Source organism: Crocodylus siamensis, chromosome 14 (genome assembly GCF_052110815.1).
Source record: "Crocodylus siamensis isolate JL-2025a chromosome 14, ASM5211081v1, whole genome shotgun sequence".
NCBI lineage: Eukaryota > Metazoa > Chordata > Crocodylia > Crocodylidae > Crocodylus > Crocodylus siamensis.
In genome coordinates, this window is record NC_143408.1 from 24,112,120 (window position 1) to 24,139,339 (window position 27,220).

General features: G+C 51.8%; 1 protein-coding gene across 4 annotated transcripts; it reads left to right on the forward strand.

Annotated features, from left to right (window-relative positions):
* Nucleotides 1-27,220, forward strand: TRIM29 (tripartite motif containing 29). 4 transcript variants are annotated; one of them, XM_090027481.1, is made up of 9 exons: nt 1-1,081; nt 7,057-7,152; nt 8,050-8,283; nt 8,653-8,851; nt 14,196-14,279; nt 18,901-18,990; nt 20,836-20,937; nt 21,810-21,889; nt 24,750-27,220. In XM_090027481.1, exons 1-9 carry the CDS (start codon nt 224-226, stop codon nt 24,810-24,812), a joined length of 1,806 nt encoding a protein of 601 aa, XP_089883607.1. In that variant the 5' UTR covers nt 1-223; the 3' UTR covers nt 24,813-27,220. The 4 variants fall into 4 exon arrangements, with proteins under 4 accessions (XP_089883607.1, XP_089883609.1, XP_089883608.1 ...); XM_090027483.1 differs by having other exon boundaries at nt 21,813-21,889; XM_090027482.1 differs by having other exon boundaries at nt 20,839-20,937.

A 27,220-nucleotide genomic window follows, 5' to 3' on the forward strand; every position in this document is an offset into this window, starting at 1 on the left:
CTGCCTCAGCCCAGCACAATTCAGGTGCTCTCCTCCCCCTCCCAGTACATCCAGGTGTGTCATTTAGCAGAGCCTTGCCTCCAATCCACCTCCCTTCCTTGCAGAGAGACAACTGGCAAGGTTAATTCAGAGAGAAGAGCCAGTGGAGAGACCTGCCCTCTTCTCAGGGGCTGAGGAAGGAGCGAGGGTGAGAGGACAAGCGGTGGAGAAGAGCCAGCTTGCAATGGAAACGGGGAGCGCAGCCAGGACCAACGGCACCGCTGTGAACCAAGAGGATGTGAAGAGCCCGTCCAGCCCGAAGCAAAATGGAGAGGAAACCAAGAAGTCCACTAGCCCCAGCAGGGCCCAGGAGACGGTGAAGAGCACCGGGGGCTCGTCTCTGGAGACGGGGCAAGTGAAGAGCTCGCTCTTCCCCGGCGGGGAATGGAAGAGGCCCATCATCCAGCTGGTGGAGTCCGCCGATGAGAAGCGGTCGAGCTACTTCAGCGTGGACTCGGGGGACGCCAAGAAGTTGCCGTACTCGGGAGTGCAGCTGGGAGACTTCAAGAAGCCCCCGCTCTCATTCACCGAAAAGGTGGACTTCAAGAAACCCTTCCTGGCAGCAGAGCTGAAGAAGAACTTCTTGGCCAGCGATGGGGAAGGAAGGAAGCCACTGTTTCCTAGCTCGCAGTTTGGGGACCTGAAGAAGCCGTCTCTCCCTTTTGTAGAGACCGGAGACCTGAGGAAACTCAACTTCAACCGGCCCGAGCGCGTGGCCGGGTCAAGGCCCAGGGCGAAGCTGGAAGATGTCCTGTGCGACTCCTGCATCGACAACAAGCAGAAGGCCGTGAAGTCCTGCCTGGTGTGCCAGGCGTCCTTCTGTGACCTGCATCTCAAGCCCCATCTGGAGGGCGCCGCTTTCCGGGATCACCAGCTGCTGGACCCCATCAGGGACTTTGAGGCGCGGAAGTGCCCGGTGCACGGGAAGACCATGGAGCTGTTTTGTCAGACCGACCAGATGTGCATCTGCTACCTCTGCATGTTCCAGGAGCACAAGAACCACAGCACGGTCACGGTGGAGGTCGAGAAAGCAGGGAAGGAGGTAACGCTCCTGGCTGCCCTCTCCTATTCTTCTTTCCCTGATTCAGTACTAGGTCACTGCCTTTCTGCTCTCTCCCAGCGACTAAGAGACTCCGCGGGGAGGCCAAGGGTGCAGGGCATAGCAATCTTGCATGGACTTTGGGTGTGGTGGTTTGGCGTTCAGGGGTCCGGGCCCTGTTGTTCTCGCTCCATACTTGGGAAAGGCAATTTAGACCTGTCGTGGGTGTGGGCGTGGAGGAGGGTCTCAAGGTGGGTAATGTGAAAATAAGGTATTTAAAAAAGCCGGGATTGCGTCTGCCAAGCAAAACGGTGGTGCAAATGGTGGTGGCAACGTTTCTGGGCTCATTTGCCTTTTGAGATGATAACGTTGAACCCCAACTATGGAAAGCCTTGCTTGACACTGTGTTAGGGAAGGTAACAACTGCACTGGAGTACGACTGCAAGGTGCAGAAGCTCACGGGGCTGGAGCTTTAATGCAAAGGCAGTCTGCCGAAGAGCGTAGTGCCCCCAGGCTAAACACAGACCCTCTGGCCTTTGATTTGTTTGCCTGCTGCTTGCTTTCTGGACATGGGTATTGTTGCTATTACAAGAGCAGTCTCCAGACGGACCAGGGCTCTCTTGTACAAGGTGCTGTATATGTATGTTGTGAGTTTAAGAGACGAGGCAGAAAGAAGAGATCACCCTTCCCCATTTCACACGTGGGCTCCCCTGGCACAAGTAGGTCAAGGTCACATACAGCCTGTGGCAGGATCTGGAGGTGGTGTCAGATCTCCCAAATACCATCGCCGCGCCTCCGCCCACCAACCCGTCCATTTTGGGAGTGTTGTTAGATCCGCCGACGCCACGGTGAGCAGATGATGATACAGATGCTTGTATGGGCAGAACAACCAGTTCTTCAGTAACCCCAAATACAGAGATGTGATTTAATCCTTCCCAAGGGAAGGAAATCCCTAAACCTTCTCAGTAGGGAGGAAGCAGAGCGGAGTAGAAGGCTGCCCAATTTCCATGCCCTCTCACTCCCATTACCAGTATACTGTCCTCATCTGCCTGCTCTTTGCAACCAGCTTTGTTACAACTTGCTCCGTATCTCTGCAGCTCTCTGCATAAAGAAGCCCCCGCTGAAATCCCTGCAGGGCTTATTTCTTCTGCAGTTAATTTCATGCCTCCTCGTTCACACGTTTCACGCCAGCTCAAGCAGCTTGGTAGCATCTGCCTTGCGTCCATCCCCTTAAACGTTGCATCTAATCTCTCTTAAATCTGTCTTTTCCAAAAAATACAGGCCACCACGTGTGCCTCTAACTCATGGTTAACTCCCGTCTCCAAACGACGCGAGACTTCCTGCCTGCAAACAGGGAGCGGGGCAGGAAAAAAAAAAGCTGTTGCTGGAGACCTATCCAGGGCTTCCTTTGATGTCTGCTCTCTTTACGTTCTTTCTTGGCTCTCATTAATATTGCACCCAAGTCCCAGAGGGATCCCAGAGGCATTCCTGAAAGGTGTTATTTCTCCTGATTCCATGCTTAAGGGGTCTGGGGCGTTATCAGGATGAATCACACACGCACACGTTTCTCTAGACTGCAGCGCCTGGTCACGTTGCAGCTCGAGGGAGTTTTGCTTGTGCGGAAGTCGAGTAGCATGGCTGTCATCCACGCACGCAGGCTTGGCCCGGGACCCGATTCCTTTGCTCCAGGGTGAACCACAACGAAGCCTGAGCATTGGAAAGTACCCACATGAGCAGTCAGCCTTGCTTGCAAATTGGAGAGGTCAATTCACTCAAACGATGCTAGGCCCATGCACTGGAGTCTGGGATGCGGTCGCATGCAACCAGGCTCTTACACCTGTTGTTTCAGGGCAAGGGAGCTCTGCAAGGATCTTCCTTTCCCTGGAATCCATTGAGACTTTATCCTAATTAACACAATCCTCTGCAACACATGGGGAGAGTTAGATGGCTTCGCTGCCAGCATGCCAAGTGGATGCTCCTCTCAGGCCAAGAGGGGGGTCAAACCCACATGGCCCACCTCTCCAGTGGCTTCCCCGATGGCCAGGCAATAACTAGGTTAGGGTGAGGACATGCTCCATCCCGACTGTGGATGTGCAGAAAGAAAGGCCAGAGAGCGGGCCTGACTCTGCCGCCCAGTGCCGAAGGCGGTAGTGAATGGCTCTTGCTCCCAACACTCTTTATGTATTTTATCCTATGACTTCTTAATGCAATCCTCAGGCCCCCCTGGGCTAATCTTAAAGTAAAGCATAAAACCTCCTCAGGGCCAGGCCATTAAAAAGAAAAATAAAAGGGCAAAGCCAAGCAGACAAGCAGGTTGCAGTGTAAAACGACGAGGCCTCAGCAATTCACACACACACACACACACACACACACACACACACACACACACACACACACACACACACACCCCCCCCCCCCCTCCAGCAAAACTGATCTGCCAGCCCAGTGCTTCCAAAACAGCTTGTGGAAAGGACCCTCCAGCTTGTGGAAAGGACCCTCCATTCATCAGCTAGTTTTGCAGGCATGTCTTTCATACAAGGAAGCGTTTGGAAACACCCTGCAGCCACAGATCTGTAAATAGCACAGCCTTGCTGTCCTCCAGCCTCACACCGGGTCATTTCTAGTGCTTTGATTTTCTTTTGTTCTTTACAGGCAAGTTTGCATTGTCTTGTAGGCTTACTGAGGTGGTTGGAACTGGACGTGCAACGACTGGAGCTGGATATTCCGAGTCTCAGCGAAAGGACTTCTGAAGGGAAGTCTTTGAATGGGCTGAGCTGGGCTTTGAAGTGAGCAGTTCACTGAGGGCCCCCGGGAGCTTCCCGTCTCTGCCCTTCCTGCACTGTTCCAGGCTGTCTGGGTATGAAGCACACAAGAGCATAGTGTTGTGCCCGGTGGAGGAGGTGGTTGTTTCCTCCTCATGGCTGCAAGGTTGGGAATGATTGTTTTGCCTCCACTGAGGAGCTCTGTGCTTCCCAAGCCACCATTGTAATTTAGGGCTATAAATACTAGCCCAGCAGAGAGACAGGGCAGGGGGGATGCATGCTGTACCAGGGCTGTTAATCGTAGCTTGAAGGCTGAGTAAACAGCACCACTGCCAATGGTGATTTGAGCAGCTTTGCTTCTCCAGAGTTTGCCCAGGGCCGAGGGGCAAATCTGTGACTGCAGGACAGACTGAGAAGCAAGGTGAAGCATCTGAGTTTCAGGGACAGGGTCCCAAGAGGATGGGATCACCTGGGTCCTATGTCTAATAGGACGGCAACATGATGCCCGCATAGCAAAACTGAGTTGCATCCTGAGGCAAGACCCACTATCCACCATCTCCAAATACAGGCTCTTGATGCTGGGGCTGCTCCAGTCAGGATGTGGGTCGATAAATTAGAAAGCCATTCTTATATCTCCCTAACACCACTGCCCATCATCTGTTTCCCAGTTCTCAACAATGGACGGATTTTCTCCCTTTCCTCCTGCCTCTTGTTGCAGCCATTTGAACTCTATGACTTAAGAGATCTCCCTCAGGCCAGACTCAGCCTTGCTTCTAGCCATTTTGTATGCCCCCCCCCCGACAAATATGCCAGACAGTGGGTTTGGACCCTAAGGAGTGGCTTGACATGAAGCTGCCCGTAATGGCATGGAGCTGGTGTATGTCCTCCCCCCCATGAGCCCCTTCTGTAAGGGAGGGCTGGGGTGTCCGTGTAGTTGGGGCCTCCCAAATGGCTCCCAAACAGGGAAGGCATGAATGCATCATGAAGCCAACTTTCTTCCTCACACTGTGCACTTTCCCCTGCAAAACCTGGACCTTTGCCTTCAGCTGAGGTGTTGTTCCAGTTCCCTTCTTTCTTTGAGTTTCTTTTTAAATTCTTTCCCCTGTTCTTGAGCATGAGCAATTTTAACATTTGCAATGACATGCACTGCCCGCCCCTTTTACAAATCCCCCCCTCTCAGAGTACCTGAAAGTACTCTTCAGTCCACTCTCCACCTCCCTGCTCATTTTCCTTGCCTCTTGATGGCATCTTCAAAAACACCTTTTCTCTCTGCTCTTGACCTTGGTGTTTTGACCTTAATCCACCTTGGAGAAATGACAATATTTGGATTCTGATGACTTAAAGCGCCTATGTAATTTCTCTTGCAAGTGGCATCCTTGCCTTAAACTCTTTTGTAGAAATTTTCTTGAAAAGCTGCTGCACTCCACCTAAAAGGTGGCCGCAGTTCATTGCTGGACGATACAACTTATATGCTGCCCTCAAAATAGCTTGGCAAATCTCTCTGGGACATATTTTTTAATTAAAAAAATGCCATATGAGCATGTGATCATGATCCCTGTTATCCATCCATTAACTTATATTCTCCCTACAGCCTTTCTATCCAGTGCCCATTTCAGCCCATCCCCACCTATAAAAGAGCTGCCCATCCTGGGTGCCCTACAGGCCTTCTCGTAATGCCAGGAGCTCGTACAAGGAAGGCCAATTTTCAGGTTCTGCTCTTTCCTTGACGAACCATTAATTGCTATCCTGGTAGTTCATGGAAGCTCCTTGCTTTACAGTTTCAGTTTTGAACTTGATGGACTACTGAGCGGGGGTGGAGTTTTGGACCCAACATGTTTTCCATCCGGTAGCATCCTTTCTCTTTGCATGGGTGGCCTAAAGCTGGAGATGACATTGCACAATGAGAAAGAGGGAGATCAAGGGACTGTGGGGAGACTCCTGGGTGGTCAGGGACTCTTCTGGTATGGGTTTCTGGTGGCCAAAACACAAGCCAAGGAATGAAGTCTCCTGTGTTCCTATGCTGAGATCCAACAAAATCTCTTTTCTGATGAGAGACTTGCATGGTTTAATTACTACTAGATCTCCCCCAAGGCCAGCCTTCTCATCTTCTTCCTTTCTGTATATGATATTATCTGGCCCTAATAGGTTAATGATTTTGATGCCCCCACCCCTAGCTACTTCACCCTTTCATACCCATGCTACTAACCCCTGTTAGATCTCCGGTTGTACCCCAGGTCCTAGGATCCTTCCAGTGGGTTTGGGGACTGTTTCAGAGGACCAGGATTTTCAGATGCCCACAAATGAACGCTGCTTTAAGAAAGACATTTAGTGGGGGGGGGGGGAAACAGAGGCAATTCTTACATACACTGAAATACTCTAGAGCAGCATTGACTTCACAGTTAGATTTAGGATCTGTGGGGTTTTGAGACCAGGTAGAGTTTGTCTGAGCTGCAGCTGGGGGTGTAAGAGTTGCACCATTGCAAGAACCTGCATGGATGCTGAGGTGGGGAAGTCTAACAGCCCTCCAATGTGCACCGAGCGCAAAGGAAGACCCGAACCACAGCACCTGCAATGGGCACATCCCAGTGGCAATCTTTCTGCAAACAAATCACATGCACGAGTGCTCATGGGAAGCCAGCCTGAAGGGGCTCTCAAAAGCAGCCAGACAAAGCTGCTGATCTAGGCTGAGCCAGTGTTCCCCCCCACCCACCCCCCACTTTCATTTTCCACTGTTCAATCACAACATGAAAGCCCTCAAACCTGAGCAAATTAATCCAGGATCCTGTCTAAACAGAATTCCTGCCGGAGGCACCATGTCCCAGTTGCAACACGAGTTCAACGTCATTCCTTAATTACATGCAAACTGTTATTGCTGCAGAGGCACGCCTTGGGTTGGGCCCTGCGTTACAAATGCAGCTGAATTTTGAAATAGGCCTTCCAGCTAATCGCTCCAGCTTGATTAAAAGCAGCACCATTCCCAAGCCCACCCTAAGCCAAGCAGAAGCTGTGCTTAGGAAGCTCCATGTCCCGACCCAACTGGAGGCACTGGGATCTTGTCCAGCTGCCAACACGGGATGTCCGTGAAAGCGATGCCAGGAACCTGTAGCTCCCAGCCATTATGGTTCAGGGCCAAGCAGATAAGTAAAAGCAGAGCATCTCTTTGAAGTGGGCCACCAGCGCTGGCTCTCATGGGTCTCCTTCTCTCCCCTCCCGCAGGCCGAGCTCTCGCTGCAGAAGGAGCAGCTGCAGCTGAAGATCATTGAGATCGAAGACGAGGTGGATAAGTGGCAGAAGGAGAAGGACCGCATCAAGGTGAGGACGGTGCAGTTGCCTCGTCCTTCCCCTCCACCCCCATCTCCTCACACCCTGTCCCCATCTGTCACTCTTTTCCCCTCTTCCCCACCTGTCTCTGTCATCCTCACCTTTCTCTCTGCCTTTGCCTAGATCATATTTCTCTTCTAGCTCCACTCTTCTCTTCCTCTCATCACCTGAGCGACCGTGTTCATTTTGCAGATGGGAGAGCCATTCCCACTCCAGGTCCCTTGTGACAAACCCGGCAGGAGACCAAGGGCACGAAGCATGAGCTGTGTGTCAGGGGCCTTACCCACTTCCCTGCCTCGGTTACCATGTCCTCACCTCATCCACCCAAAGCAAACCTCCACTTCATCTCAACTCTTCACATTTTGATAATGTTACCCAGGACGTTCCTCACCAGATGAAGCCACCACCCCAGAATGGGTGCAGTCGTACCATTATAACAGCGCCTGGTGTGGCTTATTTCTGTGGAGGTATAAGGCACCTTTTACAATGGCACAACCACGTGACAGGATGCAAAAGCTTAACCACATCATTTAAAACACAGCTGTGCTCACTGAAATGTACTGGTACCAATCTAGTACACCAGGTCCAATGATTGCATAAAGCCTCCTCTAGTACAGGTTAAGAATATTTTGAGTTGATTTTTCCTCCTTTCATTATTATTCTGGGAAAACTAGCCTGTACAAGGAGGGCCATTCTCTCCATTTCAAAAGGGACACATTTGTAAAGGTTTTGATGCAACCTGGGTGCATGCATCTCTATTCGGTTTTCAAATATCATTTAAGGGCTCAAGTCTCTTTGAAGGGAGAGGGAGCTTCAATTTTCACGTGCCTAAGATATGCTTGCGAAGGGGATTCAAGGGCTTAATTAATTGTGCCTCCCTCCCATTAGAACTTCACCACCAATGAGAAAGCTACGGTGGACCAGCATTTCAAAGAGCTGGTCCGTGACCTGCAGATGCAGCGGGACGAGGTGAAAGCTGCCTTGGACCAGAGGGAAAAGCTGGCGAGTGAGAACATCAAAGAAATTGTGCAGGAGCTGGAAGAGAGAGCCAAGTTGCTGCAGGAAGACAAGGACACCAGGGACCAGATACATCAGATCAGCGACTCGGTGCTCTTCCTGCAGGTAAACCCTGCCATGGGGGAAGGGACAGAACAACTAATAGCCGGGTCTCTGTCAAAGTCCCTGAAGATTACACCAGGTGGATCTCAACATTTTAGGGTCTCCCAAGAACAGACATTGCCTCGTACCCCTGATATGAGCAGGAGCTGAGCCCTCGGCAACCACTTGCTCCAAAGGAGTTTGCATGATGTTGCTTGTTGCCTGGGCATTAATGTAGCCAACTGGCACAAAATCTAACCCCCAGCCTCTTCAGGGCCCTGATGGTCCCTATAATCCATGGCCACTAAGCCCAGTCTCCTCTTCGCTCCCTCTGCATCCTGGCCCTTCTGTTGCGTGCCTCGCCCAATAACCTCCACCTTGTCTTGTTGGCAGGAATTTGGGACTTTGATGAGGAACTACGTCCCCCCGGCATCTCTCCCCACCTACAGCGTCCTGCTGGAAGGAGACGGCATGAGTCCGTCCATGGGGCTTCTCCGGGATGACCTGCTGAATGTCTGCATGAGGCACGTGGAGAAGATCTGCAAGGCAGACCTCGGCCGAAACTTCATCGAGAGGAACCACATGGAGAACGGTAGGGGTCCGGGAGCTCATTGACTCCGATTGCATTCAGATCGGGTCCTACATCGAGTCGTAGGGGAAGGAGCTCCAGCAGTCATTCCTACCATGTAGGAAGACCACTGGGAGGGAGGAGCGGGATCTGCCTTTGTAAATAGCCCTGGGGTAAACTAATCTTGTATGGTCAGTGATGGGAGATGGGGGCTGGGGCTCGTTAGGCAGCTTTGGAAGAATTTAATGCATGTTTATTGCAGGGAGGCTCAGGCAGCTGGACTGCTTCGAGCTCCCTTGGGTGGTAGGTAGAGTTAAAATTTCCGTGCCTAATTAGTTCAGTCCCCTTCCCCTCTGCAGTTCGGATTCAAGCCCTTCCCTATAGACATCCCAGGCTCTGAAATGTCCAGTGCCCCATGTAGCACAGGTGCATAACTTCTCAGAGGGAAGCCAGGACGAGAGAGAAAAGACCGGACTTTGTCTTTTGCTCCCATGCTTCATGAGGCAAGCAGGATCAGACCATGCCAGGAGCCTTTGAGGGGGACTGCTAGTTGGGATCTATGGGTGAGTAGAACAAGCGCAGGAGCCGTAGCCATATACCGTGCGAAGAAGCACTGAGGTCCTTTTCGCTGGACTCAAAACTTTTCTAAGGGGAGCGGTGCTAACCTTGGCGTTGTTCAAGTCCCAATTCTATTTTCAACAAGCCGCATGCCGTCTGATCAAATTACTCATGAGATACATAGGGGTGAATGCCTTTCTCCCCTAAACAGCGGTGAGGCTGCTGTTATATCTAACAGTAGGTGCATTTCAACAGCACCACGATCTCCCAGGATGAAAAACCAGCTCTGTGTGCAGAGCCAGCATAAAGCGAGTAACAAGGGACTTCCCAGGTCACCAAGTCCATTCCCCTACTATTGCAGGCAGCTACACCGCCCTCGAGTCTTAATGCACCCCAAAGTGAGCTTGAATGCAGCATGCACTTTATGCAAGGTAGAAACGATGGGCAGACCATTAGGCTGGGAACCCTGTGCTCAATTCCCACCTCTGACACAGACACCGAGTGTGACCTCAGCTGACTTTCAGTCTCCATGGTTATCATCTATAGTACGAGGATGAAAGCACATTCCTACCTCATAAGGTCTTGGGAGGCTAGAATCCATTACTGACTGAAAGGCTCAGAGACTAGGATGGTGAAGATCAAGTACTGATCTGGATCTCAGAGAGGCAAATTACTCCTCATTCACACCGAATAGGGTGCAACACCAACAGTGTGGCACTGGGCTCCTACCCGCAGCTTGTACAACGGCTCGTGCAGCTCTTTGAAATGACTCCCAACAAAAGCTTCCATATAAATGCAAGATCGTTATTTCATTAAGATCGGTATCAAACGGCCAACAGGCCACCTGCATTTCTGAATAGTCTTTGGCTCTGCCAAAGGTCGCACAAACCTCTCCTGGCTTCTTTATAGCAAGATGCAAATTATCAGACGTGCCGGAGATTAAAGAAACAAAACAAATGCGTGGAATTGAATCACAAATCTTAAAACAACACGGGATCTATTCCCCGATCATCAAACAACATTTCAAGCAGCTTCTGTTTCATGAATCAGCCTTTCTGACATCCATGATTTAGAATAATAAGAATGAAGGTCGTATGGGACCAAGGTAAAACTGGAGCTAAAATGAAAGTATTTATTAAACATCAGCCTGCTGGCTTTGTGCATTAGAGAAAGACAGTCCCTGTTCCCAAGCAGCCTACATTTAAAATGATTAATTAACATTTGTATAGCACCATAATTTTGCATTAGGCACAAATAAAGTGGATAATACAGTTCAGCTCCATGGGATCAGACGTTCAAAAGAGCTCAGGGTCAGATTTGGAAGTGATTGGGACTTGCACTAAGGTCTGGTTTTTCAAAAGGGCTGGGAACTCACATCCACAGCCTGAATAAGGACCATAATTTTGAGTGTTCAGCACCCTGCATCACAATACTCATAGCCAGACTTTCAAGCCTGTGCTGGTATCTTTTACATATCCCAGGCAGAACACACCAGGGCACCAGACAATGCCTCAGATCCAAACGTCAAATAGCTTTTATGATTTCTTTCTTTCTTCTTTTTTTGCAAACAACTTTTTGAAAGAAATGTTCAAGATTTCCCAACCAGCTTTGCCTATTTGCAAAACCTCATGAAAGAGATGACACCTAAGCCAATAGGATGTATGCTCCCATTTGCACAAGTCATTTTTGAAAGCATGATTTAGCTAAGTCACATAGACACAGACCCTCAAAGGCATTTATTTTGGTGCTGAATTCACATGGAGTCACTAGGAGTTAATCACCTAAGCATCTTTGATGAGCTGCGCATCGGGTCTTGCAGGGGTTGCTTATCTGTAGCAACCCCAAAGTGCCTTTATAAACAGGTTTAACCAGTACTGTAACTAAGGCAAGTGTGTGCAAAAATAGCAGCTACTGCACCACAGCGGGCAGCCCAGCTGGGGCAGTTGCCCTACATGCCATCGCCACCCAGGTGCAGAGCAGGCCCAGTTACCAACAGCGTAATGGGCATCAATCACTGATCAGATACTGGATAGACAAGAAGCCTAACAGTGTCTGGGGCTGTTGGGAACAGTTATTTAACTTGACTCTAAATGAATTCACAACCCTCAGTTTCTATGAGCCACGGTTATGCTTGAAAGAGGACACTGTTTTTTACACTGAGCAACTGCAAGGAAACAATGCCAAAATTACTTAATTAACTAGGGCTCCTTCTGAGTCATCATGAGAAACTCGCTTGCAATCTGTTTGATCTTCAAGGGTAACATTTGAAAAAAATTCCCATGGAGAAATATTACATTAGGGGGAATGAAACCTGTTTAATAGCAGACTCCAAAGAGACTCCATTCTCTTTCAGTTGTTATAACAGGTGCCTGCTTAATAGGCTGGCAGACAGGCAAGCATTCAGATTGTTGTTTGCAAGGTTTAGAAACACGGAAATGAATGGAAGCAAATAAACCAAAAGTTTATTTGCCAACTTAGGAGTCAAATGAATGTAACTAGCTGAACACAGGGGTGGAATTCAACTCTCTGAAGAGCTCATAGGAAGTTTATGCACCACTTAAGGCCTTAAAAGGAAGCAAAAATGGGATATAAACAACACATAGGTCTATACTGCCTCTGCAAAAGGGTCCTTTTCACTGCTTTAGAGCTAAGCCCAAGCCATAACTCCTGAGCTAAAGGACCTCTGGAACTCAGAGCTGTTTGCAGCCCGCATCTAGGCATTGCATTTGTTTTCCTAATGGGACAAATTTATCCCCCGTTGGATTTGAAAAAGTCTCTTGCTATAGAGTGCTTGCAAGTCCAGATCTGGCTCTGAATGCCAGTAGCTCAACACTGCAAACAGAAGAACCATATTCTAAATCGTTAAGCATTTTTCAATGTACTTGTAGAAAAGACTCAAACCCAAAGGTTGGATGTGAATATTTCATGCCAGGGGCTTGGTCTTGGCCCCTTGGTACATGGTTGCAATGCAGTTTACACAGCTGCCCCAGGGAACAGGGAGATAAGTGGCTGCCTACAATAGACCAAGCTATAGTGGAGGCGATAGGAAATCTCACTGGGACTGCAAGTTTGCCAGCTGTTGATACAGGTGACTGGAGACAGCAGGTGGTCATAAATATAGGCTGGGCTGTAAAACGTCAGCTTCCATAAAGTGTTGCTGCTTCCTGATCAGTGAGATTTCTGCACAGGGACTCATTAAACTCAATGCAGAGGGACGTTCCTCATCTGCCGCGAGAGCCAAACAACCAACTTTTGCCTCCTTTGCCGGAGCATGGCACCAGCTTGGCAGCTCCAGAGAACAAAGGGCTTCGTTTTCCCGCAGAACAGATTGCCGCAGGCTGAGCAGTCAGTCAGCGCCTCACCCCATGCCGCCAGCATCTTCTCACCCACCCTGTACGAGCCCAGGCTTTCTGCCTTTGGAAAACAGGGTTGAGTTCAGCTGCTGCTGCTGCTCTTGTCACTTCTTTCCCAAGAGCCCCAGTGGTACAAGGAGCTTTGCCCTTTTATGGGGACCTCTTTTGGGCAGCTTTTTGCCCTAAAAGATGCACAGGTCATGACTAGATTCAGAGAGTTGCATGGAGTTTAAGTCCAGAAGTGACCATATTATCGCATCTAATCTGAACATCAGTAGGTCACAGGTCAATAGATCCCTACCCTGTAACTCCTCTGCTGAGCCCAATAAGACAAGGTGATCACAGAGGAATTGGCTTTTGGAGATTTTGAACCTTGGGTCCAGGCCTGTAGGACTCTGTGGGAGCATCCTCCCAGTGCCCTCTGCACCATGTCCTCGGTGTAAACTATACAGCTCCTTCAGCTCCACCTCCTTCATTGAGCCCTGCCACCAGCATAGGCTCAGTTTGAGAAACCAGTCCAGTAATGAAAGGGTTTGAGCCCAAATCCATTCCCTATGGTTCTCACCCTCTCCTTGTGCTCAGCTTCATCCCCAAACCCAGCCCTAAACTCCCTTGTCCCGTCCTCCCTCACACATCTTCCCTTCTCCTCCCACGGATCCTCATCTCCCAAACTCTCCCCCCCTGGAAAACAGACCAGGAACCAGCATGCCATTTGCTGCCACCCTGTTCATCACTTGCCTTTGGGTTGTACCCTCCTTCCCCACCCTGGGACTATGCAGATGGCAAGTTCTTTGGGGCAGGCACAGTCTCCCACCACATTTCACAACAATGCCACAGGTCTTGTTTTGTCCCTAGGCACCACCACGATAATCACAGTTAGTAGGTCAGCCCAGTGCATGCAACCCCCGGGGAGGTGTGGTAGGTGCAGAGATAGAGGGGTATGCAACGGTGCCAGTTTGCAAGGAGTCATTTGCTATGCCTCCTTCCAACATCAGGCCTCTATCATGGTGCCAGGCTGGTTCTCCGGGGCCTTGTCTCACACCCTTGAATCTCTCTGGTGTTGCCTGCAAGGGGCCAAGTCACTGCCTTTCCTCCCTGTACCTCTTCCCCGAGGACCTCCTGCTGCCTCATCACTGGGCCTCTTAACCTCCCACAAGCTGCATTTTGCAGCTGTGCAGCAAGCACAGCTGGACTGGGAGCGATGCAGCAGGGCAGACGAAGAGGGAGGCTGCTGGGCAGTCAGGGGCTCAGAGATCACAAGCAAGTGCATCGCTCTTCTTGATGAGGAACCCCAATTCCAAAGGGCCCTTTACTTTTGCAATTTCCACGCTAAAAGGGCATCTCTCCTGGGGGAATCGCCTCTCCCTCCAGGTATGGGGAAGCATCCCGGGCGGTGCTGTCCCCCTCTCCCCACTGCTCTGACCCCCTGCTCACTAGGCTTTGCTCTGCCTCTCCAGGTGATCACCGCTACATGTTTAACAACTACGAGTGGAACCAGCCTGACAACCTGAAGAGATTCTCCATGTACCTGTCTCCCAAAGGTATTGCGACTCCCTTACGCTGTCTGTCTGTCCTCCAAACAGTGCCATTGCTGGGGATTTGCTTTCACGCGCACATTTTCCGTGACACTCCTGTCCCAGGAGAGCACTCAGGCCACTCATGCCATGCATCAGGGCTGCCAGATGCCACTGCTCACAAGCCTCGCTGCTGTTGCAAGGCGATGAACGCAAGGGACTGGGGGGCATCATGTTCATTAACAGGAAAAGGTGGGTTCTTACCTGGTGAGATCGTGGCTGGCGACCAGCAAGAAGGAAAGCTGTACTGAACCAAGGCACTTGTAGTTTCTGCACTCGCACAGGAAGTCAGGGTGAAATCGATTGTGGAGCAACGATACGCCTCCACCTGCTAACCTGTGTTGAAGCTACAAACAGCCTTGTCTTGAGACATAAAAGGGAACAGTGAGCATGTGGGAGTGGGAGAGTAGCATGCCCGAGTTCTTTGCTCAGGTCTGCCACTGACGGTGGGGCCTCCAGTAGGCCCGTACGGGTCAAAGGACCTTCGCATACTGAATATTGAACTCCTTGAGGTAGGAAAGGGTGTGAGACTGGGCCTCTGTATTTCACTGTTCATCAAGATGGTGCCAGCGGGGAGGGTTGGGGCAGTTCTAGGAGCTGCGCGACAAGGGTAACCCATCACTGAGATGTCCCCGTGGAGCTGACCCGGTTGGCACAGCTGCCTATCGGGCTCTGCTCTGGAGCCTGCAGAGCTACCCGTGGGTTTGCCAGACGTTTACAGCTGCTGCTGGGCAAAAGCAGGCAGAGGGCAGGCGTGGGCCTGCAGCTGCCACCTGCAATGAGCAATGGCACTTCCCTGATGGCCCACACAAGTGGCCAGGCCCAGCGTGTAAGACTGCCTGCATGCACATGGGGCTTGATGCAAGGGTGGAAGATGAGCTGGATTCCCAAAGTTGTCTCAATTCCTGCTATTCCTTTAAAGCGCATTCCCCTTCTCTCTTCTCCGTTCCAACCCCGGGCTCCACCCAGGGATGCACCAGCTGATCTCAGTGTAGGCAGAAGGGAAGCACGTGGCTGGACTGTATTGCCGAGAGGACAGGGCTCCTAGGAAGAAACCAACTCCCTCTCCCAGAGCAGCCTGCAAATCAGCCATATTCTTTCTCGCCTGCTGCCCTGCATCCACCCCTTGGGAAGCATATGCAGCAAGATGAGGGTGTCGGAGAGCTCAGTGCCCGGCATCAAGCTGCAGCTGGCACCTGGGACAATCCACCAGCATGGGCACATGGGGCCACTGGGGATCTGGTACTGTGTTGCTGGCACATGCCAAGATAAAGCATGCACCACTGTCTTCATTGCCATCGTTACCCAGACCTGTGTTTGGCTGTGCAGACGCACTCTGGTGAGCACGGTGACTAGGACAGGAGACAGGCCGGGGACCAGGCCCTTCTCACCTTTTAAAACTCCATCTGAGTTGTGCAGCCTGAGCCCACCTCCAGCCAATTAATGATGCTTTAGTGGGAGCTGGAAGTTCCCCACTGGGTACCCGAATACCTGTTCCAGGCAGCACCCGGAGAAGAGCAAGGACGGGGCCTTCCTGACCACTGGCACTGAAGCATGAAACTCAAGTGTGTCGTACGGGGGCAAGACGTGGGGCAAAAGCCCTGCACTCCTCCCAGGGCTGCTGAGCTGTTGGCTCATGGTCGTGGAATCCAGCGATCCTCCACGATCACCATCCACGTCCTGCCCTGTGGTCACAGCCCTGGCAACAGCAAAGGCAATCTCAGCCTTTTCACCTTAGGCTAAGCCTGCATAACAAAGCTTGAGTCTCATCAGGTCCAAGTGCAACCCTCTCCATGCCCATAGCTGTGCTGGTGAGGATGCAGCGAGAAGAGGGCTGGTGCCAGCTTAGCTGGGGTGACAGCGTCAGTCCCTGAAGAGAAAACCTCCCTTAGGCACGCGCTGCTGCATCTCCACCAGTGGGGCTTTGCCACCACGTCTGCACTAGCGGAGGTGGCAAAGCGCAGAGACGCCTGTGCCGCAGCTGGGGAGCGACTGGTATTGCTACCATTGCTCCTGGCAGGGAACAAAGAGCTCAGCTTCCAGAAGGGGCCTTGGGACCCGCTGCAGGGGCAGAAGAAACTGCTCCTAGGACACAGAGGAGAGGAAGCTTATAACTGAATACTACAAGCCACAGCGTTACCCAGCCCCTGCAGGGGTAGGCGGATTTATCTTGGGCCGTAGAGGCTGCAAGCTTGCAGCCTGGGTCACTCCCAGGTGTAGCCTCTGCTATTGAGAGCCATCCCAGTGAAGTCAAAGGAGACACCTGTTGTACCCAACCCTGCACAGGGCAGGGCACAGACCTGGCTGAGCACTGACGAGCCACATCTGAGGCCAGCTGTGTCCACTCTGCACAGCTCCCACCTCTTGGCATTTGCCATTTGCACGGGCTTTTGTATTTCTAAGTATCTGTGGTAATATATAGATATCTATACGTACCTATAGATATCTATGTAATATATACGTATCTGCCCCTCCTGCCAGCTCCCATACTTACATGGGAGAAAGGGGTTCATTCCACAGCCCAGTTCCTCATTCAGTATTTGCTACCCTTACGTTATTTGTGTCCTTACGTCAGTGCCCTGATTAGGCACGGGACCTGTGGCCGTGTGATTTAGGCACCCAGTCACCTACTTCACAGAATGAGCATCAAAAAGCAACTAGGCCAGGAATGAGTATGTCCTGCCAAAGACGTAGATCAGAAAACCGTCCACACAGAGAAGCTCCATCTAGCACCCGTTGCAGGGATCACAACCGGGTCGTCCAGGACTCACTAACCCCAGATGGGGTGGATTCGTAGCCACCGCTCCTCACCGCGCAAAAGCCGACAGGAAGTTACCAGGCTGCGGCAATGGAAAGACCATAGCGGGCAATGGAAAGTTTGGGAGCCCCTTACACAACGGGTGAAAAATGCAACAAATTTGACACTGGGCTTTCAGCTTCACAGCACAGAGCTTTCCTGCTTAATGGAGAGGAGCTGCTCCACGAGCTAGCAGCAGCAGTAGATCCTTATCCACTGGGGATCTGCTATTACTGGGAGACAGGACACGCTTAGTTACCTTATTACACGTTGCTGGCTGGCAACAGGATGGTCCCAGGGCCGCAGCGATCCACCCGGTACCACTCAGCTCTCCCGCTGCAGCAGCGAGTCAGGAGGGGAGCAGCGCCCCTGCCTCTGACTGCACCCTGATGTGGACTCCCAGCTCTGGGGGACGAGGGACTAGCCTGCCCCACTGGTAGTATCACCTGCATGGGCCAAGCCCTTTTCTCTTTCAGATGCACTCATGCCTGTTGGGCTGGGTCCCAGAGAGGCTCTCTTCCTTGAGCTGCAGCAAGGAATTTACTCCTTCCATTGGGCAACCCTGGCCCTGGCTGCACACACCTGTGTTAATTATGCTGGCCATCCATGTGGGAGGAGGGGCAAATGGAGGCTGAACTGGCTCTGGCAGTTTTGAGGCCCTGCCTGTACTTGCAGTGTGTCACCACCCTTCGAGTGGAGTATGGAGGGTGCTGGAGCCCAAGGCTGTGCTGCAGATGAAGAGGCTTCACGCTTTGCTGTGAAACCCAGCCATGACTCCCCACGGCATCCATGTCAGGCCATTGCTCCCTGCATTCAAGCACACAAGACTCTTGGAGCCTTGCATTTGCCTTAAGTCTTTACCAGTTTGCAACCAGGCAATCAGTAGAGCCCCACAGCTTCGCTAAGCCCAGCCCTCCAGGGCTCTAGAGCAGCTAATGAATGAACCCTCACAACCAGCCCCAGGAGCCGGGTGTAATTCTCCATATGCTACAAGCAGGGAAACAAAGGCACAGAAAGCAAAATGACGCACCCAAGGATGCCCGGCCAATCAGTGTCAGACTGGGGCAGGGCTGAGAAATTCCTGGATCCCCGGCTTGTCCCCCCCGCCCCTGCACACACCACCAGTGCTGCTAGTACAGAGTAATCCTAATGGATGCCAGAGTGCCAAAGTTAATGGAGTCAGATGCATTTGCAAATCAGCCGTTTGCTCTCATTACATGGCAATGCTCCAGCCAGCCAGGGGCAGGGCCAGGTCTCACAGATGAGCATCAATGTGGAGGTTATTGTCCCCACCTCCGCGAGCTTTGCAAGAAAGCAGGGTGGGAGGGGGCTGGCCATCAAAAGGAGCCCACACTCCTAAATAAAGGAGCAGCCCACTGGGTGGCAGCAATGTATTTCGTACCCGCTGTTCCCTCCGATAGAAAAGCAGTGCAGGAGCAGAGCCCTGCCCTGGGCAGCCTGTCCTAGTGACCCCCAGAGGGGCAAGGAAGGTTCCCCTCTTTTTCACACCTCCCCTGAACCTCTCCCTCCAAGTGATGGGAAGTGGAGTGTGAGTAGGAGCTTTGTTCACGCAGCTCACGAGGGAGAGAGCATCCCCCTCTGCCCTGCAGCCTGGGGGAAGGAGGGCTGGAGTGCCCTCCTGCTGCCTGGCCCCTGCTCTCGGGGTGGCTTCGTCCCGATGCATATGGGACCGGGTCTGCTTCTGAACCAGTTTGTGGAGGAACACGAGGCACGGGCCTAGCTGGAGATCACCAGGGGCTGGTGGCTGAATGGGCTTCTCTCGTCTTGCAGGCAATTTCAACACGCGATCCTGGGAGTATTCCACCCTGCAAACTACAGAGGAGGCTCTTGGTGCTGGCAACCCTGCCTTCTCCTTGAAAGGTACCTGCATCTCCTGTGCTTCACCCTGGCTTCCCAGCTAGCCCATTGCAGCTCTGCCACCTGACATGTGCTTCTCCCATGCTATGAACCACCCTATCCAGCTCGCCCATCTGGCTCGGACCATGCGTCTTTGACTCAGCTCCTACAGCTCCTTGCTCGGATAATATTCTCTGCATCTCTTTCACTGCAAGGCTGGGGTGCATCTTTCCTATGGTTACAAACAATGCAATGCATGGGCCCAGTCTTAATTAATCAAATAGATTTGCCATAGTTCCCCTCCCTTCTCTCCCCCTCCACCCTGAGATGCAAGCTTGTCAGGATTGAGTGTCCCTGGTTTAAAATCACCATCATTTCCACTATGATCAAGATCAGGGCCCTGTGCTAGGTGCTGCACAAACGCACAGAGCGTCGCTGCCCTTGTAATCCAGACACGGGGACATGGGGGACTGGTTTTTCCATCACGCAGAGGGGAAATTCAGGTGCAGAGAAACTGAAGATGAGGTTTTTAGGAAGACCAAAGCCATTAAACTCATTAAACCCAGCACCTCAACATCTTACCAACTCTGGGCCTGTGTTGTGGAGCAAAGAGCCTGGGGGAGGATCAGGATTTCTGAGGCTCAGGTGGGTGCTTTCCCCACAAGGCTGTCCTTCTGCTCTCACGTGCATGGTGTTTTTAGCCTGCAAGGTCCTTGGGTCAAGGACTCTCTAATGGTTGTGCAGCACTTGGCAGAGCAAGGCCAGATTTCTGTTCAGTCCCAGGACAACACAGAATCATAGAAAATGAGGGTGGGAAGGGACCTCAGGAGGTCACATCTAGTCCTACCCCCTGCTCAAAGCAGGACCAGCCCCAACTACATCATCCCAGCCAGGCCCTAAAAACCTCCAGCGATGGAGATCCCACTAACCAATTCCAGTGCTTCACCACCCTCCTAGTGAGCAAGTTTTTCCTAATAGCCAACCTAAACCTCCCTTGCTGCAACTTGAGCGCATTGCTCCTTGTTCTGTCATCTGCCCCCACTGAGAATAGAAATATGATAAGAAAGACTATGAGTAATAATAAATGAGCTCTGCCTTGCAGGCCTCTGCCTTTCCTTGCGCTGCTGTTGCCCTGCAGCAGCTGCCCATCATGTGCTGTAGCCCTCTCTGAGGTGTGGTACCCTCACCCCCATCTTCCTCCTTATTAAGGAAGCCGACTAGCAGCACCTGTGGGCAGCAGGGCCAGTTCAGCCCATGGGGATGCTCAATCCAGGTCATGCATCAAAGCCATCCCTGTTCACCTTCTGTGTCAAGTCCAGCCACTGGATTTGCTTCAGCAGCAAGGGTCTGCCTGCTCCAGGGCCCACCAGGAAGGTCCCCAAGCCTCAGATAAGACCTTTGGTTTGCCTAGTCAGTCTCGTTTGTGATGCCCCAAATCCATCCCCAACCCAACACATACGCACCCCAATGCTTTGGGAGGCTCCTCCTTCCCCAGCCAGAGTGCCGAGGCCTGTCTCCATCCAAAGACTCCAAGACTGAAGTCTGATGCTACTGGGAGACGTTGAGTGTTGGAGTAAGCACCTGGCGTGAGGTGTCCTCATCCCACCACCTGCAAACCTGCCTGTTCTTATGCATGGGGGGTTCTGCAAAGGTTTCCACAGCTTCCCCCCACCCCATCCGTCTGGATTTCAGATCCCCTTGGCAGCTCTGCAAACCCCACTCTTGCTTCGGACTACAGGGATATGACACAATGAGATAAGACGCTGTTGACACATTAGTTCTGCCTCTGCAATGCCCACTTGAAGTCTCTCTCTCTCCCCCCCACTACTTTTGAGGCCCTGAAGTAACCCAGACTCTTTTCTCTTCTAGTAGGCAATGGCACCAAGCTGCCATTTCAGTTCTCCTCGATGGGACAGAGCTCACCTGGGGACTTCAGCAAGCAGTCTGATGGGAGCCTTTACACCAAGAGTGGTACTGGGTTTCTGGGTTTCTGTTCCCCTTGCCACCACCTGCTTCTTCTCCCACCCCTTTCTTATGGGATGAGGTTGCAGTGCCGGACCCTGGGATGACCTCCCCACTGCTGCCCAAGTGCTACTGCTCTGTGCTCCAAACCCACATGGCTCTGCTTCCCTGCTGTGCTCTTCACCCTTTGGGAAGGGAAGTGCACTCAGGCAGGCCACGGCAAGGACCTAGTCCAATGAGCTGAGACAGCTCCACCGGTCCCTTTCTGGGTTTTTCAGGAGGAAGGAAGCATCTAAGTGTTCAGGCAGTTGGGAGGGAAGGATTCTGGCAAGCACCATTCACTTTCAGGGCAAAATCCCAGCACTCCCAGGCGCTGCTGGAGCAACAGTTTGCTCCTCACCATCCTTTCGCTGGCTACTGTTGGTTCAAGGACACATCAAGTAGGGACAGGGCATTGTGATGGCCTCAGCACATGCCAAGCAGAAGCAGGTCTGGTTGATTCGTGGGTGAAAGAGTTCAGGGACAGCCCATCACACGGTGGTGCCGGAGCTGGAGCTGGTTCAGCGGGGCTGCTGTTGGCTCTGAGTTGGACCTGGACTGACGCTCCAGTACCGTTAGTGCTTGTGAGGTTGCAGGGAGCCCTCTCTCATCTCCAACACTTCAAACTAAAGGTGGGACTCTGCAACGAGTACAGAGCCCACTGCAAGCCTAGTTATAAGTAGTGGGGTTGGTACCATTCCAGTGCATCCCACCCCAAAAACTGGCTGCATTTTGGGGTAAGGCAGTGTGTGAGTTAAATGAACGCAGCTTCCACTCCCTACTTGCAAAAGACAGATCAACCTGTAATGGCATCACTCTTAACTGGCTATTTTGTATTGCAGCAGTTTACCCTTCAATAGTGAGGCACCAATCTGCCAAGGTGACACCCCAGACATGGAAATCCTCCAAGCAGTCTGCGCTGGTAAGAAATAAAACCCAGATTTACCAATTCCTGGGGCTTCAGCAGAAGTACCACCTGTGGGAACACACAGACCTTTGCTGGCTGTGGCCAGGGGCTTTTGGATTTGGGGAAAGGAGAAAGGTTACACTTTCTCATTGAAGGTATTTGTTGTATTTATGGGCAGGCATGTCATACAGACTGAAAGATCTAGATCTGGCTTCACATGTTTCTGGAAATCAGAACAACAAGAATCTAGGTTTCAGTTTAATACCATTTCAAAACCGAATTGCATGGAAACTTCACTCAAGAGCTTGGTCCAATAGCTCTCAACTAACAATAGAGCCATCACCTGGTCCTCTGCCATATTACGGTTCCCTGTATGAGTGTCACAGATAAGTCATCTGCAGGATCCAGAAAACATATGGTAGGGCCTCTGCACTATATAATCCAAGCATGAAAAGATCTCCCTTCCTGCTCGCACCCTTTTGTAGGCTGATGGAGCAGCACAGATCAATGCATGGCTTCCTGGGCTGCATGTATACGTGCAGATATTTTGCCACAAGACAATACCAGTGTTGTAAATGCCCAACACTGATAGCCATGAGCACAAACCAGCAGCCGTGCCCCATCAAAAAGACACAGGCACACTCCCCCGCCATGAGAGGTTTTGAAAGCAGGATTCTCTTTAATGGCTTGCTGAGCATTGAGTCTTCAAGGCTGAGTCCCAGATTCACAGCTGGGATCTGAGGCTCTATAACCACCACCAACACAAACAAAACGCCTGTCACAAGAGCTAGCCAGGCTGGACTAAGCCAGATGCAAAGCAAGCCCTGAATGCCCACCCCTGACCCTGCAGGGTTAACAAACCCTTCACAAAACCCTTCACTTGAAAACGAAGCAGCACCATGCCAACCTGGCTCCTCAGCCTCCCTTACCTACACAGCATCTTAACATCTTGCAAGGCTTGAATAAGGATCTCAAAAGGAGCTTCTTATTTTCAGTCTCCCTAAAGGAGATCGCCTGGGGAATGATCATGCATTTGCAAAACCTAGCCCTCTTCTTAGGAAAACAGCAAGCCAAGAGCACTTACCAGCTGGAAGACAGGAGAGCACCAAGCTGCTACCATTACAAAATGGCTGGCCTTGGCTCTGCCCAATTTAAAGGTTTTGCTTCAGAAAGGCTTGTTGAGAGAAACAACCCCAAGAGACACACCTGCAGTAGGGTGAGATAAGAGGCACCTGGCAATGACTGTTGCAACACAGTGGGATGGGGGTCTTGCTATGAGCTGTGCTGAGAGCAAGGGTGACGTTTTGGTTGACAAGGAACTGGGCTTATTTCTTTATCACAGCTCGCACCTTTATTTATCTCTATGAGGCTGGGAAGTTTCCCTCGTACAGTCCCCGATCTCTGTCCCCCTTATGCATATAGTAGTTGGGGCTGTTTTCTTTTTACAGCTAATATTCACCAGATAGCCCTGAACCTACCAATTCAGCTGATAAATATGAGCATTAAACAGTCCCCAAATAGATGTACATACTCTGGCCTGCAGGAGCTTTTATGGTCGACTGGGCCAATAATTTGGCTTTTAAAACAACCTTAAATATGCATTTAAGTAATCTACCTTCTAAAAGGCCTGTAAATATGAACGCTCACAACAGACTGCATTGCTTAAGGAGTGCCTGTCCTGTCGGCCCATAGACTTCTTTAGAGAGAAGCTTTTTCCCCTCCCCCTGTTTTGAATTATGCTGGAAATTGGAGCTGTAAAGCAATAGGAGTGCAAATGCAAGGCAGCATTGAACAGTGGGTATCGGGAGCACGAGCAGAGTGTGATGTTCATTGATGTGAAGCACAAAGATGGACCAAAATGTTCCTATTCTGTTTCTACTGAACCCTGCCCGCCGTGGGGCTGGAGCCAGATCCCCTACCATGATGGATCTAAACCAGGATTGGCACAGGGTTGCAAAGCCATGGCTGGCATTATTCCTCTCCCTACCCCAACTTTGTGAGGTGCCTGGTGTCTCACTGCTCAGTGCATTTTCAAGGTGGCAGCAGTTTGCACAGACTTTGTGGTTTGTGGCACAGTGGTATGTGTTTGAACGGGCTGGGTCAGCATGTTTTAGAGTACATCTCACAAGACACAGCTACATAACTAGGAGGGAGCCATTTGGTTGACTTCCAGATGTAATGCGCTGCCTTGTGGGTTGCAGTTAAGAGGACTGGATGAACTGGTTGGTTGCATGATTATAGGTGGGTCTGATGTGGTGTGAGGTGTGACAACCAACTCACTGGCTGTTGTGTTTTACAAGTGTTGCAACCTCAGGTCATTCAAGCCAGTGTTTCTTCCAATACACCTTAGCCAGATCTAGATAGAGGGGAGATGCTCACGGAGCTAACGGTGGGATGACTAGGAGCTGGGCTGGTGGGAAGTGGTGCAACTGGAAATAGTGGTTCATGGAGCTGGAGAAAGGCTGCAAACAACCACACTGATTATCTGTCAATGTTGTCTCATACTTGTACATAAGAGCTGGGTCATCCACCCAGCGAGCAGCCACACACTGCACATAGCTCAAGGACTCTGAACACCCCAGAGGCCGAGTTTTGGCTCTCTGGATAGCTAGGGACAATGAAGGGACCCGTGAAATCCAGAGGGTGACATTCAGCCCTGATCAGAGCCTGGCACCAGGTGGAGATACTGCTGCAGTCATGTCTGGAGGGATTGAACATGGGGCGTTGCTCCGTGAGCGGATGGCAGTAGGCATTAACCTGGGGTATGTAGGAGGGTGAATTGGATGCCTGTGGTCATGGGAAATGAAGGTCGGTCAAGAACTGGCCACACACTTGGCCTTGCTTTTACTCACATGCCCCAAATCCTCCCTTGCAGTCCCAGTACCGCCCCTTTTATGTCAACAAAGGCAACGGAGTCACCTCCAACGAGGCGCCTTGATTCCTGGGACCCAAGGGAACAGCTGGAAGCACCTGGAGCCACGCATCAACAGAGGATATTCATGGATGTACCTGCTACTGTATTAACCTTGCTGCTGTAATCTCTGGGGGGCAGGGGGCGGTCTGCGTGAGGGGAAACGAGGACTGTTCCCAAATCCTAGTTGCCACGGGGCCATTTCGCGTTTCCCTCGAAAGCTCTGCCGCCCCAGAGACCCATAACCAGGCAAACCCTCCTCTGCGCTAGCCTCTGCACTGCCTGCCATGCGCCACCACCCTCCCCGCTCTGCTTCTCTTGGGGAGCCAGGGACCTTGGGTGGCGTGCACACGGAGCCCGTTCCCTTGCATGCTAGCATAGCCCATTGCTTCCTGCTCTCCCGAGTGCCTCTGCATGAACATAAACGATGCTGGGTGAGTTTTCAGAGCTAGCATAGGAGCTGAGAGCCCTGCAGCCTGAAGTCAGTAGCACAGGGAAAAGCAAGCTCCCTTCAGGTCCCTCTACACAGATATTTCCCCCTGACCTGTGTTTCTATCTCTGGGGGGTGGAGGGGACCAGCTCCATCCTTGGCCCCCTTTCAGCCTCCTTGCCAGTTTTCTGGGGTGAGTCCTGGCAACTCATCTCCTGCCGGCCGCTGACCGAAGAGCCGTCGCTCGGGAGCTGCTTGCAGTTCCCGTGGCTCAGAGCCGGCTGGCGGTTGATAGCAGAGAGGCTCTGTATCCCATGAATTGCCACCTTTTCAAATTCAAGCCACTCCGGCCACCTTTTCAAATTAAAAAAACACAGGGAAAATCCATGCTGCTAATGGAAGATTGATTAGATGTCGCAGGTGACATTTTTTATTTTCTTTTTTTATTCCCCGTAGATGAAATTGGTCTGTGTATCTGAGGGCAGTTCTTTTTTCTCTGGGACAGGAATTCATACCACTTGCTTGCTTTTAGGGTAATTTTTCAGGACTTTATCCGTCCTCTGGATCACGATCACATGGGCACTGCCAGCCAGGAACCGGGGCTAATGCTCCGATGATCTGAGTATTTCCCCTCCAGACGGTGGGATGGGACCGGTGCTGCTCTGTGACCATCGGAGCCCAGGTAGCCAGGCACAGAGCATCGCCGCCTGCGAGGGGCCAAGCAATCTCAGCTCTCATTAGCTTCAATGTCTAGTGGGGACTAGCAGCATGGTGCCTGGCTCTCTGACTACAAAAAGCAGCTGCTGAGCAAGGAAGCGAGGGCTCGCAGACTCCTCTTCGTGCTTTGTTCAGCTTGGGTCGCTCTTGGAATCGCCTTCCCCCAACCCACGGCTGTACCCCCACGCCTGGCTGGGAAAGGTTGCACCTCCTGTATGCTGAAAATGATTTTGGAGCTAACCCTCTGCCAGCCACGGCACTGCTTTTTAATCTGACACCTCCAACAAAACTTCGGAGGCTGAAAGATGCCAGCTCCTGAATAGGTGATATGCCACTCCTTTTCTAGGCATGTTTTAAATAAAGAGGCCAGGGTGGGTGTGTGGCGTGGAAGGTGCTGGGATTGGGGATGTGGCTGTTTGGAGGAAAACAATCCTAGGTAGGCATGTGCGTGCACATGAGAGCGATGCTAACAAAAGGCTGATTCGTAGCTCCTCCATCCAGGGGCCGTGGGGGTGGAAAACACACAGGTGCTGATGCCACGGGCCCAGGCAAACAGCACACGATAATGGCATTTGTACAGGGAAGGGGCCGTGGTGCACTGGCTGGGGTGCCAGGACAGGGTACGCGAGAAGAGGATTTCCTCACCGGCAGGTCGTAGGGATGTTCATGCTATTTTTGCTGAGCTGAAAGTCACTTAGACTATTTTAGCTCCAAGTTAGGCTTCCATGTCCTCCTAGGGATTTGTTGTAAGAAATGGATGGGATCCATCCCCCAAGCCCATTTTAAAAAAACACACAAATGCTGGGCGGGGGAGGGAGGGAGCTCAGATCTGAATTGCACTGAAAGACTGGACCTCACCTGCCCCCTCCCTGAGCTCCCCCAGCCTATACATGCCCCATTCCTGCCCGCTGACAACCCGCCGTGCCGCTGTCCTCTAGGGGCCTGATTCTGTAGGGCCCTTGGCTGCAGGGAAGCTCCTCCTGATCCACCCCCACATTTCAGCCAGCAGCCCTCGTTCGCCTGGGGCCCAACATGGGTCGGGTCGGGCTCTCGGTCAGACTGACCCTTGTGGGCTCGGGGAGATTTGCACGGGGGCTTCGAGGTGACTATTGCACGAGCCGTTGTATTATTTCGCCTGCCTCGATCAGCATAGCAAGCAGATCCTCCACTACGCGTTCTGTCAGGCCGGGCCCAGGGAAACAAGGTCCTTTCAGGGTGCCACTTGTGCTGCAGAAATAAAGGCAAAAGCCCCCTGTCTGCCCAAGGGCTGGGGATGGGACTCCTCCTG